This window comes from Ruditapes philippinarum, unplaced genomic scaffold (assembly GCF_026571515.1).
Source record: "Ruditapes philippinarum isolate M1 unplaced genomic scaffold, ASM2657151v2 ctg2183_1_1_1_1, whole genome shotgun sequence".
Lineage (NCBI taxonomy): Eukaryota > Metazoa > Mollusca > Bivalvia > Venerida > Veneridae > Ruditapes > Ruditapes philippinarum.
This window is the reverse complement of record NW_026866770.1, coordinates 154,418-172,765: the sequence shown is the minus strand read 5'-3', so window position 1 is coordinate 172,765 and position 18,348 is coordinate 154,418. Positions and strand designations below refer to the sequence as shown.

Below are 18,348 nucleotides of genomic sequence, written 5' to 3'. Positions count from 1 at the left end.
TTTTACTGAATGTGAGGTTCTTTCTTATTATCCCCCGCCGATGGAATCGGGAGGGGGACATAGTTTTGGCGTTGTCCGTCCGTCCGTCCATCCGTCCGTCCGAATTTCGTTTCCGGAGTAGTTCTCTGCAACTAATGGCTGGAATTCAACGAAACTTTATGGGAATGTTGATCAACATGTGAAGTTGTGCACCTAGGTATTTTCGTCTGGATTTTTATTTTTAGAGTTATTGCCCTTGACTTAGTAAACGTCCGAATTTCGTTTCCGGAGTAGTTCTCTGCAACTAATGGCTGGAATTCAACGAAACTTTATGGGAATGTTGATCAGCAAGTGAAGTTGTGTACCTAGGTATTTTTGTCTGTATATTTTTAGTATTTTTAGAGTTATTGCCCTTGACTTAGTAAAACGTCCGAATTTCGTTTCCGGAGTAGTTCTCTGCAACTAATGGCTGGAATTCAAAGAAACTTTATGGGAATGTTGATCAGCATGTGAAGTTGTGCACCTGGGTATTTTCGTCTGGATATTTTTAGTATTTTTAGAGTTATTGCCCTTGACTTAGTAAAATTTTGCAATTTTCAACTTTTGTTGCATGTAACTCAAAAAGTATTTGACCTAGAGTCATGATACTTTACAGGAATGTTGATCAGCATGTGTAGTTGTGCACCTGGGTATTTTCGTCCGGATATTTTTACTATTTTTAGAGTTATTGCCCTTGACTTAGTAAAATTTTGCAATTTTTCAACTTGTGTCGCATGTAACTCAAAAAGTATTTGACCTAAAGTCATGATACTTTACAGGAATGTTGATCAGCATGTGTAGTTGTGCACCTGGGTATTTTCGTCTGGATTTATTTAGTATTTTTAGAGTTATTGCCCTTGACTTAGAAAATGTTTGCAATTTTCAACATCTTATGGTGGTCCCCTGCAAAAGTTGATCAAATGGTTCCGGTCTGTTGCATAAGTAGGTCACAGGGCCAGAAAAGGAGTTTCAAAAATGCAAAATAAAAAAATCTTGTCTGAAAGTACAAGGCCTAGAGCTTTGATATTTGGTATATGATATAACCTATAGCCCTGGGGTCAAAATTGGCCCCACTCCAGGGGGTCATAGATTTACCTGATATATATATAGTGAAAACTTCTTCTTGTTTGAAGGTACAAGGCTTCAAGTTCAAAGAATATTACAGTTAATGCCATGATTAATATATTAATAAAGCCTTATGTCTTCAGTTGTTGTGTTAATAATAACCAGTACTCTGCGGGGGATATAAATTCAACGAATTTGCTTGTTACCTTGTAATTATTATCACTACCCAGTGATGTGTCAATATGTGTTTTTTCTATAGCATATTTATGCTGTAAACTGTTTAGGTGTTACTGTTAATGACCACAGTAAATAAAGAGATAAAAAAGAAACACTCAAAACTTGTATTGCATGATGTTTAATATAAATAAATTCATGATTTAATACATTGGAAATAAGGAAAGTCATGATAATTGGGTCAAGGTCATTGATACTAAATATAGATTTTCTCACTTCTCATAATGGTACAATCATGAACAATTTCAATTAATTAAATTATAATGATGTTAAGCAAAGTAAAACATGATAATTAGGTCAAGGTCAAGCTTATTGAGGCTATATATATAGATTTTCCCGCTTTTCTCCAAAGTGAGGCAAGCTAACTTGTACATGTATTTGTCCAGTTTGCTATGGTAATATTTACTTTACATTATGTATATAGAAATAGTCTTTATCATTTTTCATGAAATAAATATTTTTTCTAGATTTAATAAATCTTTGTCGTCTGTTTATTTTGTCATATAATTCCTCTTCCTTCCATATTCTGCTTGTTTGTTTTAAGTGTTTAAACAACCATTTTCATGTAAACAAGTGATATACAATGTGGCGGCATGGCCGAGTGGCTAGTAATCGTATGATCGCTAGCCATCAAACCCGCTAGTTCAAACCTACTCAAGGGCAAGTTTTTGTTTCCTTGAGCATGATACTTTACACTCATTGCTTAGTAAAGGTTGGTTCCAGGAACGTATTCGAAAGTGTGTCTATAGCCTCCTACACAATCGAACGTATAAACAAGTGTAGAATGTACCAGTAAGGAGTTGAATCCAACTGTCCCGTATTCTTTACCTTGATTTATCCAAATATATACAGGTGTGTAATAAATATAGTATATTTCATGAGCGCATGAAGCTATTGAATGAGTTTGGTAAAATCATATGATATATAAATACCAAATTTTCCTGTGAAGTTTGAAGTTCCTATCAGAAGTGCATAGTCTGTGTATCTGTCCTGTGGTGATGCCCCCTAATACTTGTTAAGCATTACGGTAGTTATACATGAAATAATGAAACATCTGCAGTTTTTTCTTATGGAGGTGATCATAAAACTTCAATGTGAGTCATTCCAGAATTAAAATCAGGACATCAAGTCAAATAATAAGTGTTCTAAATGGAAAGAAAGTTGAACGGTATTTTTAATGATGGCAGAAATTTAAACTGACAAAATTAGTGTAGTATTATGAGTGTAGGACAAAAGCCATCCCCCCCCCCCCCCACCTCCCATCTAAAAATGACAAGGTGGACAAAAGCCCCCATATGAAATTTACACATAGGACAAAAAGCACCCCCATCAAAAATACAGGTAGCACAAAGCCCCCCCCCCCCATCTTTTTTCACATGCACAGGTGCTCAAAATTCATCAAATTTCACACAAACTTTTAAATAAATATGAAAAGAATTTGTTTTAATGTTTATTTATAATGTATATATTGAAGTGATAACAAAGTATATGATAACAGATGAAATAATGCATGCATGCCATACTGAATTCATAGCTTTTCATATACACAACAAGGGTCAGAAGAGTAGTAGTGTTTAATCACTTTTGTAAAGGGATCAAATTAATATTTCTTTAGCACTATGTCACCTACATGTGATGTCCATACATATCTTTTTAAACGCATAAAAACACAACTTTAATACACTATATGTAAATTTGATTGACCATTGGGGGGGGGGGTTGGCTTTTGTCCTACCTTTACCTTTTTTTTTTGGGGGGGGGGGGGCTTTTGTCGTATGTGTAAATTTGTAAATTTCATGGGGGGGCTTTTGTCCACCTTGTCATTTTTAGACGGGGGTGGGGGCTTTTGTCCGTATCCCCTGCATTATATCATCACATTATAATCCACGTAAATTGGTGGAGGAAAACCCAAGATAGCCCTGTAGTGTATTATCTCATTTACCCGAGTAGAACTTCCGACGTGCCATAACCTAGCTTGAAAACTTACATAAATGGTACAAAGCAATATTTGAAGGAACAGTTGCAACAGTTGCAGTGATTTCATATTCTTATGATAATTTCTCGGAAAATGGTGCTAATTAGTTGTCTCTTCTAATCATTGTAGGTGTTAACCAGAATAAAATGTTCCAGAACAATATGTATTTATTTATTTATTAAAGTCTCATCTATATACATGGTACAATATAATTCAACATTAAATATATCATAAGAACATGTATATAACCATTCTATACAGAATTACAGGAGACTACAAATGTATAAAGCACATAAATATACATAGCATTTTATAATAATGACTATTTACATGATAAAACTATGCTCTATGTTAGAATAGTTAAGAATAAAACAGTACGACTTTGTAGTTAAAAGAGGAGCACTTATGTCATTAAAAAAAATAAAAATTATAATAATAATCTACCATTATATTATTTACAAAGATAAGATTTACGTCTATTAAGAATATCGAAACAGGTTTTGGCACATATTCTAATTATTTAAATGAATCGCGTTTTAAATAATAAGTAGTTTTTCTAAGATTTTTTTTCAGCTGAACTGATTTGTCATTTGCTTTTAATAACTTTTTTATTGCAGTTATATTTTTTTAAATAAAATTTAAATTGTACTGACCTCTTTAGTATCTAAAATGGATTCATTGATAGAAAAAATTCTTATTGAATATATGTGTTTGAATTTTTTTTTACAATTGAAAGGCAGTACTTTAATATCACTTTACTTTGGAAAATCGTCTATTATTCAGACAAGTGTTTAAAAATTATTTTTATCAACAGTCGCGCAAACATTGGTAGTGTGCTGTTATTTTGTAAATGCTTAATACTAAAGACCAGGGGAATTCTATTTGAAATACCCTGCAGACACTAACATGTAAAACCATCCAAAAAGTATCATGAACAGCACTAGAAAGTCAATGAAATAACACCATTTTCAACCTCATATTTCAAAATTTTCTCAGTCTATTTTTGTCACATGAACAAGATATTGGCCCTATCTTCAAACATGCACAATTTTGCCTGTTGCATTATTTTTGTCCATATGTCAGCCCCCCCAGGAAACCATGTTCTGTATCCGCCCCTGGTTAAGGAGGTATTTGTAAAAAGAAACACAAGTTTATCATTATCTGACTTGTTATAAAATTCTGGATCGACGGCTGCCGCCTTATGAAATAAGTTTCGTCTGTAATCATCATAAAGTGAGCACTGTAAGATAACATGCGATTCTGATTCAACGTTATTAACACAAAATGGACAAGTACGGTTTTGTTCACTTAAGTTTTCATATCTTCCAGTTTCTAGTCTAATGGGAGCAACCCCACAGCGAAATTTACAGAAGGCAGATCTGTGTAAAGGTGGCATAATCATGGTGCAATAATTCTCAGCACTATAATCTTTCTTAAAAGTACAATATGTTCTTAGTTTATTTCTTCCTCGACCTGAACTACCTACAGATATATTGATAAGCTGTTTCCAGTCACATACATATTTATCCATCAAAAAACATATAGCACTATCAACAATAGCATGTTTTGATACATAGTTAGAAATGTCATAAAAATGACTGAGTCTACATTCAAACAATTTCGACTTAACACGAAAATACCAAGTTTTACAATTATTGTTTATAATATTATGTGTCCCTACAATTTTATTTGATTATGTGATTTTCTGGCTTTCTATAATATACATGTATATGGACATATTTTGTTTTAGGCAATATGTAGGCTAGCTGATTTACTGCGAAAGAAACAAATATTTGCAAGCCAAAAAGATAAAATAAAAATATAACTTATACACTTTAAGAGGAGCGAGTGTGGGTGCGTGCGTGCGTGTGTGTGTATTGAAAGAAATAAATATCTCAACATTGAATATACTCATAAATAATAAATTTATGTCTTTTGACAGTTTAAATTAAATCGTCATGGAAAAAAATGTGTTGACAGGGCTGTCTTTACAGAACATTTCCACTTTGCAACCACATGTCATAAACGAAGACAATACATAAGGTGTTTTACCAATATGGCTACATCACGGCGGCACACGTAATATATTTTACCTTGTTTCTTTATTTTGTCATGTTTTAATTGAAAGTCACGAGATGACAGGTGTGTGAATACCCGAGGAAAATAGCACCTTTAAAGACGTGTCACACCAAGTATCTTCTACAACAGTCGCCATCATGTGTATTGCCGACTACGTGTCATTTTTTATCGTGCAAAGCAAAATAGAAAGAACAACACATTAGCCCTATATATACCCCACCTATTATTTTTCCATCATTATTTATGAATAGCATCAGTGAAATTTACGTAAAATAAATAAGTTGTTCAGCGTTAGTATCTTCAACATGTCTGGTAGCTCTCCTAAACAATTTAAAGTTAGTAACCCGTGCAGTATTTGTAATCATACTTGTGACGAACGCCAATGTGAGGAACCCTCAAAATGTTGTGACTATTGTGATAATTGGGTTCATTTGTCATGTGACAATATTTCAGCAGAGGATTTATGCTACTTAGATGGTGATGACCATCCATACAAGTGCAGTATTTGTTTAAGGACCGACCATGGCCCAACATATAACTTCAAGTCTACGCGTTACAGACTGTTTCAGGTAATTTAATTATTGATTTTGTAGGTGTTCGAGGGATGTGCTATGATTATATCACACGCTGGAAAAGGGAGAGAGAAATCTGTAGTTTTTTGACAAGCGCGTAGCACTAGTGAAAATATGATTTTTTTTATGTGAGATAAAAAGCATATTAACGAAAACATTTTTTTTATTATTTTATAAAATTCCCTAAAAGGTGAAGAAAAGTTTCCATGCAAGGGATGCAAACGTGCATGAGCGTTACTCCAACAAAAAGTCATTTTTCATTTAGTTTATTTTAGAAACGGTTTCACTTTAAAATATTTACAAAACGTATAGGATATTTGAATCGAGAAAATGCCATGAAGATCAAATCGCAACAGTTTTTTTTTTTAATTTACTTTACAAAATTACGGAATCAGCAAAACCTATGTCAGTTAGGATGTATTTTGTATACTTAAAGGAACAACACTGAGGTCCAAAAGCCTAAAATATAAATTTATAGGCTACTAAATTCTCACTCAGATCAGCTTGGGCATTTTAAATAGAAAGATGTGCGAAAGATAATTTAGAAATATATTTAGGAATAAAGCGTATTTTTGTGCTATTCTTAGTCCGATTTGAGTGAACAGCGTTGCAACGCTTTTCATTTTTGGTCATTGTTCACAATTACAATAGTCTTTCTGGGGGGAAAACGGAGCTAGCGAATGATCTGAAATTTTGCATACAAATTATTGGTCTAGACCTGCATCAAATGGAACACTTATGTTAAAAAATATTTTCAGTCCTGCCATGTCAAAAAATCTCGGCGGAGTCCCATTAAATGATCATGCATATTACCAAGTATACCTCACTTGTAAGCATAAAATAGAAGAAGATGTTGATCTTAAATATCTTAACAGCCCGCAAAGTGCTTTTAAAATTCTTATCAGCTACATGTACATGTAAAGGAATGAAATTTATATCTAAGTTAGCATATAAAGATTGTCGTTCCCAAGGTCTGTTGTACTTTTCCTTATGAAAACAAGGTACTTTCCTGTTGAAGAGAAATTACCTATTCTATTTTTCTAATGTATTTTAATTTTGTTGTTCAGTTTCCAACATAACTCATCACCTGCATGTATAGCATTTTAGCAATAAGTATTGTTTTAGTGTTTGTATCATATGTTTGTAAAAATACCATTTTCCTGATATGTTGCCTTGTTAATGCAATATAATTTAGCCAAATTACACAATGTATTTCACTTCCAGCATTACTCGCATCTGGTGATGAACATTTTACGTTTTTTAAATGTTATGAAGCTATAAATCCAAAAATATGATGCTCAAATGACGATTTACCAATATTGTACATTTCAAAAAGCATCATTAAAGGTAACTTTTTCGAAAGTAAATTTATAATTTTATGTCAATAAAGGGAGGTTATTAGAAATTTACTTTCGAAAAAGTCTAATCAAGTTTTTTTTTTCTTTTAAATAAAAATGAATGCATTTATTTTAATGTAAAATTATGATGTATATAAAAATTTGCTGCACATATTTAAGATTCGATTGGTTAAGATTCGTGGTATAACTGAGATTGAGGGGTTTGCCATTTCTACCGAAGAAAAGTCAATCCCATAGACTGGCTTTTAAAAATATATGTTTCCTTATCAATAATTTAAAACAGTTTCATTGATCCTGTGGTACATGATAAACGGTGTCTTAACCACGCCCACTCGATCAGTTGTCATCGTGCTGATTATACTTTTAGTAAATAATATCATTACGTGAAAATTGTCAAAACAAGATAATAATATTTTATAATATTATCAAAGAATAAAATCCCCGAAGAAAATGATGATATATTTTTTTACTAATTGTCAATGGTTTAGAAAAAAAATGTCTGAGGAAATGATAATATTTTTCACCCATCACATCCTTATGACAGAGACAAACGGAATTCCACATAAACAACAACAAATATTTGCCCATAATATTAAATGAACATGGAAATCAGTTTACATCATTTTGATAAACTATCAATTTCCGTAATTTATGATAATAAACAATATGCATTTATCAAGTTGAATTACAACATGCATGTATACCCATTTTACTGACAACAAGTATTTTTCTTTTATTTTTTATACTTCTTATGTTAATATCTGTACAAATATGATATTTAGATATAGTATGCATGTATATATTAGAAAATCAAACTATCATTTTTCAGTCAATCTACCTGAAAGAAAGAACGGATTTGTTATAACTTAATGAGAAAAATATCTGATCTTTTGTTTATTTTAACCAAAAAGTGATTTTAGAAATAAATTTACATTTCTAGCCTTAAGTCTCAATTAACAGGGATTATGCCCCCCCCCCCCCTTTTTAAATATCTTAGTGCAAGTTTTGAACAAACGAACTTATGAATGTTTTTTCAGAAAGTATGCGATAGGCATCCGTTCGTCGCAGAATATGCTTACTCAAAATGTAGTCCGCTTCCATTTGTGCAATGTCACACCAAAGGCCAAGTGAGAGATTTCAAGTCGTTTATATCATCTGGCGAAGGATCGGTTTGTGTTGACACAATTTCTTCAGGACAATGGTATATAACGACCGCTGTGTGTATAGCACACAATGTTACTGGAAAAGAAACGGGTGAGCCACCAATCTGTTTAGGTCCGTTGATGCTACATTGGGACAGACGAGAACAAACCTACTTCCGGTTCTTTGCTCATCTTCGGGGCATCCTCAGGGTAAAGTTACAAAATGTGGAATTTTCTCATGGGAACAGATAATGAAATTGCGATGACAGAAGCAATAGACATGGTATATCCCGGATGTAAGAGGAAAACCGATAGCAACGTTAACACCGAGTCTATAAATCACAGACTGAAAGTACTTATTGGGTCGGAACCAAGACACACGGAGGAATTGATCGAAAAACTCTATGACCTAGTGAAAGTACAGCACGTAGACTTTAGACGAGCTACTTATGGAATTGCAACTAGAAGTCAACGGAAGTGTTAGTGATTTTGCTGGAACACGCTAGACATGAGTGTCTCAGTTACATACCTGAAACTGGTACATGTATATGTATTAAAAGATATACATGTATATTGACTCCATTAGTGAAAGGTCATGACAAAAGCCACTCCATATTCTGGGATGAAACTCATGAAAAATACATCATAAAATACGTTATTTTTTAGATGTACTGTGTTTTTATGGACTTTTTTTCTTTGCTATACTTTACTTGAAAGCTCTTTTTAAGGTCTAAAGCATGGTCTGTTTAATGGTTTCCTTCAAACAACAACACGACAACAACAAAAAAGTTACATATTAATAATAATAATTATAGCCTGACGTGATTTGAACATGAAATGATGGACTTCGTTTGAGTAATAAGTTTAAAGCAAAGAAAGGTAAACACGTCGCGGTGGTTAGAGTTCATGCATTATGAATTTTTATCCCTGTAAATTTGTCAATAATTTTTTTTTCGCTTTGAAACGGTTATTTATTTTATGTAAAGTCTTCTTTTACAATGGGGAATCCTACCATTGTTGCCAATATACGAATATTTCATTTGTTTAGATTGGTTTCAAAAACAATAAGATGTCACGATCTGTACGTATTTCAGTCATAAAGAACCAATATATTTGATAAATGTTCACATTATAATGTATTTTAATTTAATGTTCATGAAAAAACATTAACGTTTATCATTGTATCAGATTTATTTGATCTGTCAATCTGACTAGTTCAGATGTACTTATTTCTTACATGTGTAGCATTATTTCAGAGCTGATTTTTATCAGATTGTTAGATCTGCATGCCTTCAGGTGAGTCATAACAGTTTCAAGAAAATCAACTTTAAGAAACTTTAAAAGTAAAAAAATCAAGAAATTATTTACATGCAATGAATGGCTGATCTTGCAGTTCATTGTTTATCACCATATTTCTACTGCGTGACTAACTCAGTATTTTTGTTATGTCATACATAAGTAATTTACGTGGATTGAAAATGCCGTTTGTAATGTATACATTACTTCCTTAAAATTTGTTAACTTGGTAATATTTTACTTTTTGATATATTTTTTTCAAAACTTTCATGAAAATAAGTAAAAATCTGGAGGCATGCTGCTTTAATTCATTTGATTATTAAAGACTCAACTTCTTCTCAATTTGGGAAAAAATCAATATTATTATAATCAAACGATTTTTAACATGTACATCATTTTAATATGAAATTGACCACTTGTACTGTGTCTATACATGTATTTGTTGTTTGCTTCATTTGCATAAGGTTTTTTTAAGTTAAAATATTTGAAAGCACCATCTGTTCATATTCTCCTTTATTCAATACTTAAAATGTTTGACAATTTTGTAAATTACGTATTTTTCAAAAGATACTACAAATACGGCAATGAATGTCGTTACACAATTTAAACATTATGAGCACCACTTTAATTAATGCAGTATATATTTTATGCTTGTTGTTAGGTTTGTATAATACTCATTCCCTCTTTTTTTCATGTCGGAATAATGAATGCATGCGATTCTAAATTGGAATTCGAGAGTTCTTTAATTTTAGATAATTTTATTAGTGTGTAAATTTTATAAAAACACCACTTATTTGCAACTGAATGTACATTATTTTCAATGTTTTCTTTCACTGTGCACAATAAACTATTTCTGTTTTACTCTGAATTCACTGGTATTTTTTCCCCATTTTCTTTATCTTTAAGAAACAAAATTAAAATTTAGATGTAAACTTTGCTTACTTACATAAATTAAAAAGCTCCATGTAATAAAAGTCTCTGATATACATAGCTAGAAAATTTCATTCAATAACTAGTATGATTGATAATGTTATGCAAAGGTACCTGGTCCATTTAGGGTGTTCTGTTTGTTTTCACATGGAGCTTTATTGCATAAATTATGCTTTATAAAGCTCCGTGGTCGAGGGGTTAGAGTCGATGAGATATAATCCAGTTACCTCTCTGGCGTGGGTTCGATCCCCGGGAGATGCTTTGGTAGTTTAGCGCGGAGGAGGGTAGTCTAGTACGGGTGTAACTGTCAAGGAACGATGGTTAGGAAACTATAGCCGCCTATATGACTGAAATACTGTCGGAAAAGGGCGTAAAATGAAACAAACATGTTATATAAAAGTGTCTAGTTTACATAACTAGACATTTTCATTTAATAACCCGAATGATAGATAATGTTATGCAAAGCATAATGGCATAAAGTCAAGGGAGACTATATAATGATTTAAGGTAAAGGTTAACTGAAGTCAATCATTATCTGACTTCCATAAAGGAAAAAGGTTAAAGGTTAAAATCAGATAAAGTTTTGTCCAAAAATAACCCCCAAACAACATATTTCTTCTGGTGTTCCGTGTCTGGTAACAAAATAACCATTCAAATGCCGTGAAAAACGTGCTGTGATTTAGCGCAAGAAACACATTGGCAGTAACAAAAGTTATCATAAGAACTCCAGGACATATTTTGAGTTATCACAAGAACTCAGGGACATTTGAAAAATCGGCTCTAAATTTGTTAGCCGGGGCTTTTTGCTTGCAATTTTTCATTATAATCAGGTAATTATGTATGGCAAGGATGAAGACTTGAAATAAACAGGCCAATACTTGCGAATTGGGCAAATAATTTGGAAATTTTCCTCAAAACTACCAGATTTTAAACAAGAGGCAATGGAAAATGGACTATGAATTAGTTTTTGACACATAATGCAATATGTAAGGCAAGATTAATCATGAAAGATTAATTAAGCACCTAAAACTCACTTTTTAAAGATGAAAATTACCATTTTTGACGAATGTGTTAGCAGTATATACAATAGTTTTCCGACAAACTCCGTGACAGTTATCACAAGAACTCCTTGACAAGTTCACAATAACTCCATCCCTCATGTAACACTTCCTCCCCCGTGAACAATTATATACATGTATAGTTTTATTCTAAAGAAAATGTGTACCATCGTATAAAAGCCTAGTTGGTAAATCAACGTCACAATAATGATTTGCAATATATGTTTGAACCTTTCGCTCTGCCATGTTACTATGATGTTATTGTTGTTGTTTGTCTCCCTTTTTCACTTTGTCTCACTCTGTATTTCAATAAACATGTTTTGGTCCTTATAAATTTCTACTTCTATTTTATGTTTCATTTCTTTCCACTCTTTATAAAGAAACTAACCACATTTCAAGTGATTTTTAAAAATTTTATTTAACATTTTAAAAATCAAACAATTTTAAACACACTACGATTACGAAATATTAATAATTTGAATATATGAATCAATATATAACACACTTTACTTCATTATATTTCTTACATTTCTGATAATGCCTTTTCCTGATGTTTGACGTTTTCACCAAACTTAACACAACTGCATATCAACCTTCAAACTTCAAACTTATTATTTCCATCATAGGTTTACATCAAGTAAACAACATAAGCATCGTTTTATAATAATTACAGTGAATAATGGCGGCTTATTAACACGTGCTATGTAAATAGAGAATGACAAACATATCCAAATCATACACGTAACATTACAAATAAACATACATATAGCAAATAAATATATTTTTCAAGTAAACAAGCAATCCAGGCATAGAGTGAGAAGAATTCTATAAGACTTGTCTTTCATTCTCATCCTTTTCCATTGTGTAAAAATGTTTTGTTTGTTATATATTTGTATGTACATTATATATACTTTCGGGAATAAATATGTTTAAACTAATCCAGACATACCAGTGTTACACATTTTTAAATATAATTTCGATAAAAATACTAAGTTTATTCAGTAAACTTTTATTTTCACTACTAAACAATTCTTCTAATTTGAAAAAATTGGGATTAACATAAAAATACCGTTTTAAATACTTTTTTCTTTCCTCAAAAAACTTTTGACATTTGAACAAATAATGAAATTCGTCACATACATCATCATTACAAAAGGAACATTTTCTTTCAGAAAAAGGTATATCCTGCCATCTTCCTGTTTCCACAGGTAGCCTATGATTTCTAGTAAAAAACGCATAATTAATAAGCTTCGTCTAGATAACAAAATCTTGATATAAGCACTTCTACCAAACTCAGTTTTAATGCCTTTGTAAATATTCGTGTTTGATGTTAGTTTTATATCAGAGCGCCATTTCTGTATAAAATTATCTTTTAACTTTCGGCAAATTGACCCAATCAGCCATTTCTCATTTAAGAAACTGAGTACAAGAATATTCTATCTAATGCATTTGTAACTATTTGAAACAAAACTGGTCAAATAAGAAAAGATAAATCAAATTTAACGGTACCTGACTATGATACGAGCATCTAAATGAATGAAACAACACTGCACATGAAAATATGACGTTTTACTATGAAGCTTCAGTCTGCTTTACCTATTTTTTTGCATTGTTATTAATTTTTATGTAAACACAGGCTCAATATATCGTCATCGGACAGTACTTCGGCAAAAATGCCCCCAGGTTAATATTTGAAAACAACGTGTTAAATATATCTCCAATATCTAACGCATATAAAACGTTTTTGAAACGTTCATGTTTTGCAAAATAACAATAATTCTGTTATATATATAAAGTGAAACGTAGAAAAAACTTTAAACTCAAAATTTCCAAGTAGTTATATAACATACTTTTAAAATTTCATTGCGGACTTAAAAAGACGTATACTGATAACCCGCTTAGTTTGCGTTACTATTGTTGTATATAAACCAATTCAAAATCTATTTGTGAAATTTAGCCTCCTTATCAATAACATAAGGCAATGGCATAATTTTTAAGTCTGCCCTTTAATAAAAGGGCGGACAACTCTTTGTCCCTTTCTCGTAAGAGAAGGGGAATCCTGTGGTGCGTGTATGTGGTCGCACGGTCACTTTCCTCCAAACATGTCCTCGATGCATGTATGTGGTCGCATGGTCGAAAATATTTAATATAATGACAAATTTAACAAGGCGTTTGGGTCCAAATTTTAAAATCCTAATAAGGAGAAATAAGATCTTATTTATGAGGAGCTTCAGAATAAAAAAGCTTTTAATATTTCTTAAATGAAATCATGCAAAGTTCTTTTGAACTTCACGCCATTTGCAGTGTAGGTCACTCTCTTTGTAGCGTAAAAGTAACCTCTCTTAGGAACCTTTACACCATTTGCAATGTTATCAGGGTAGGTCACTCTAATCCACTCTTTTTTAACGCAACAGTCACCTCCCTTTGGAATCCTTACGCCATTTGCAATGTTATCAGGGGAGGTCATTCTTATCCACTCTTTTTTTAGGGCAACTGTTACCTCCCTTTGAATCTTTACGCCATTTGCAATGTTTTCAGGGGAGGTCATTCTTATCAACTCTTTTTTGGAGCATAACTGTTACCTCCCTTTTAACCCTTACGCCATTTGCAATGTTATCAGGGGAAGTCACTCTAATCCACTCTTTTTTTTAGCGCAACAGTCACCTCCCTTTCGAATCCTTACGCCATTTGCAATGTTATCAGGGGAGGTCATTCTTATCCACTCTTTTTTTGAGCGCAACTGTTACCTCCCTTTGATACCTTACGCCATTTGCAATGTTGTCAGGGGAGGTCACTTTAATCGACTAATTTTTATTTGCAACAGTTACGTCCCTTTGAAGCATAACGCCATTTGCAATGTTTTCAGGGGAGGTCATTCTATTCAGCTATTTTTTAAACGCAACAGTTACGTCCTTTAGAAGCGCTACGCCATTTGCAATGTTTTCAGGGGAGGTCATTCTAACTGACTCATTTTCTTAACTAACAGCAAATTACCTGGGACATGCGATAACTTAGTACTTTAAGGAGCTTAAAATAATATGAAAAAGGCAAAGCCTCAAAGCGAGCTCGATGTACTTTTAACGTGAACTAGTATGAAATAATCGCTCATTTTTATTTCAAATGCAGTGACGAGTGCGTGTGACGTTACACGTACTGTGTTAAATATGGCTCCGCCCCTGTCGTTAAATGAATAACGAGTTTTGAAAACGTTGATAAAACTTTGTTTATTTTATTTTACTTTATAATTTTTCAAGCGAAATAAAGATTATTAAAAGTGAAATAAATGTAAAACTTAAAACGTTTGCGACATTAAAATAGCGTACTTGATTTGTTTGTTTTGCACGTGCTGTTTGGCGCTACATTGTGACGTCACGTAAACAATACTTTAAACGTCTGTACAGCGTTAACGACTGAATAAAAGATATTGGTGTTCGGATTCATTTTCTTAGTTAGACCATTTTCTTTCATTCTAGATAGTTTTCACAACAAAATTCGACAAAAAATTGTTTTAATTTATCAGATTTTTCAAACAAAATGGCGCCTTCAATTTTCATGCCGGCTCGCGTGGCGAGCCGGTTTTACGTTTGGATTTTACTAAGAAACAACCTAAAACTCCGAATCCATCCAAAAATTTAATCGAAGCTTGGCTTCCAGCTCTCTTCAAAATTTATCTGTCAGGGCTGGAATCCAAAATTATTTAGCCAATCAAATTTGATCTTACATAGCATCAAAAAACCTTCAATTTTCACGCCATTTTTAAAAAGCAACAAGTATTGCTTTGAGCGCAAAGATATGATGATGATTAAAATGTTTATTTTCATGAATTCTTTTTAATAAATCATATTCACACTGACTTTTGATTTAGCGATTTCACATGTTTTCTCTGTAGTAAGCTTTTCGTTCGGTTAATTAACATAAGTGTACATCTGGTTCTGTGCATTTTTGTCTTTTCCTTTTTTCTGGTCATTTTATCCTTTCCGGTATTTAGGGTGGGGGAAAATCCCAGGATCCGGAATCCGGGACGCCCGAGACCCGGGATAGTATTAGATATATAGGGAAAAGGAATAAACTATATTTGTGTCGATTATTGTCGTTGAATCTTTGTACAGGAGATGATCATTATACCAAGCCCTCTTACAATATAATTCCCTTTTATGCTCACTATGAGCAAGTCGTGTTCTGGTTAGCATAAACAGGAATTGGGATCCCTATTCATCTGTTGTTACTAATGTGTAATTTAGTTTCTCTTTAAATGATATCTATGAAACCAAAGACTGCACATTAACCACACAAACCAAAGACTGCACATTAACCACACAACAGGAGTCCTCTTTCATAGTTGTTCATATTGTTTTACTCATAGGTCAAGGACACATCTTATAAACACATACGCACACATTTATACCTTATTAATGCCTAAACCTTAAATTTTTGGCATGTTGTATTGCCTTGTTGACCACTTTTAAAATTGTGTTATTATATCTACATCATATTCATTTGTTTAAAATGTTTCACATGCAAAGATGAAGTGGACATATTTTTTATTAAAATGCTTAGGGAAAATATGTTTAAGTCTGATATAAAGTTAACTTCAATGCCTCAAGCTTTGATATTGAATATGTACCAATACCTTGAGAACTTGTACAAATGAAATGTTAATCATGCCCCATGAATCTAAATTTGCCAACACTCAAGAGAGTTCTTCAGTAATATATTCCTGTATAGGACTTGTGTCTGTCACTTATTCCAATACTAAATAACTGGCATTACAACTTAACTTCGTATAAAGAGACATCTTTATGAATTCTACTTATCTAACATTTTTTGGTCAAGGTCAACAGGCCATATAGTAAATGTGCATAGACATAGGGATTTCATTCTATCTGTTTACATGCATCTTCATATATACTCATATTCCTCTTTGTTAAACTGAGAGAACTGGCTTCCATAACTTTATATGTCACTTTTATTTTGATGTTCGCCGAAGTCTCTTCAGCTAACAGAACTGTCATTTTTACATTTAAACACACCCCTGGAAAAAAATTACGAAGCGAGTCGCTACTAGCTTTTTTAGAAGCTAACCTTGTTTTACATTTCCGTTCGATATTTTATCGACAGCTTCCATTATTCTGGTTTCCTGTCCAATTATGGTTTCCATAGACGTGCGCGGGTGACCAGTCTACACATCCGTTTTCAGTCAGAATTTCTCAGTTTTTATCGTTATCTTTAAATTCGAAAGGTTGCGATGTGTCCAATTCGGTACTTCGAACGAAAGTTTTCAAAACCATCACTTAGCAGGTACTCGTGTTACCGTAAAGCTCGCTTTGTGAGCAGGCCCTTTGGGCCTTCTCGTCGAGCTCGCTATAAATGATTGTTGACTTTATCAGGGACGTATAACAATAGAGATGTAGATATATAACGCGATTTATATCCCTGGCTTTTTAAAATAGGCTTTTATTTCTGACGCTAGGATCAAACTATGTGTGACCAGGGCTACTTTCATGTACAGACTCAATCAATCCAAGTGTGCAATTTTCATGTAATTTTATTGTGATCAATGCTTGCGAGGGATCATCCTTCTTCAAAATATTTGAATTTTCTTCTTTGATTTAGCGTTATACAACCTTTACAATTTAGAACGTCAAGGACAGGAATAAGCCAACCAGTACAGGACGGGAACCAGAACAAGATGGAAGGCAACAGAGAAAAGGAACATTTGTTGGCACTGAAAGGTAGGATTTTTTTCTTTTGTACGATAAGTTTTTGTCTAGAAATCATACATGTGATTATTTGTGAAAAGTTTAAAGCTATGAAGCCATGTTTTGAGTTTGTCATTGAATAATTGAACCCTAAAAATGGTTTAAAATTAAATATTTTCATCATGGTCAATAAACGCTTATTGAGATATGACTCGAAATTGATTATGACGATATTGAATATCTTGACTGTTAGTTATATTGATCTTTCTTTATTTCCACTATATAATGAAAGTACAAAAATTTGGATATCTTAGCTTTAAAAAAGTCACTTCAAATGATTCTAATAATAAGTTTCCAATCAGTCAATTTTGAACCTAGACCTCCCACCCACCAGGGAATAGTGAACTTTTGATTATTGAAACATTTTTCATTTCCAGTGCTACCCCTCTCTTTGCCATGTGTTGGGGTACAAAAACTCTGGTCAGACCCCGGCCTATCTTGGCATCAACTCTCAGTAACTTTTGAGACATGTTGACACAATTGTGACATCTACTAAGTTTGATTTAATTTCCTCATCAGTGGTTTCCCTGCTTATATAACAGACTCCAATAAAAGGCCTCTTCCCAATTGAAATTTTCCTTAAATTCATGCAGATTTCCAAAAAATCTGAACTTGAACCTGCTTTTTTACTTCCCAAATTAGCAATTTTAGCGATAGTTTTTCCCAAAATCAAGTGGCTAAGGCCTCTTCCCAATTAAGTGAGAAAAATTACTGCTCATGATTTTGAAAAAAATTCTCCATTAAGTTTCAATAGAATAAAAATTTGCAGGCTCAAAATATAAACCATGCTTTTTAGCAGAATTTTGATTTCCGATAAGGATTGAATAATTCTCAATGTTTTTAAAATTGTATTAACTATATT

At 32.7% G+C, this 18,348-nt stretch overlaps 1 protein-coding gene across 1 annotated transcript in view; it reads left to right on the top strand.

Moving 5' to 3' along the window:
- Positions 1-17,300: 17,300 nt before the first annotated feature.
- The window catches only part of LOC132733650 (trafficking protein particle complex subunit 13-like), a 141,650-nt gene continuing 140,602 nt past the window's right edge, over positions 17,301-18,348 (top strand). The window contains exon 1 of the mRNA XM_060720310.1: positions 17,301-17,459. Within this exon, the coding sequence (XP_060576293.1) occupies positions 17,417-17,459 (43 nt within the window). The 5' untranslated portion in view covers positions 17,301-17,416. The remainder of the gene's footprint in view (positions 17,460-18,348) is intronic.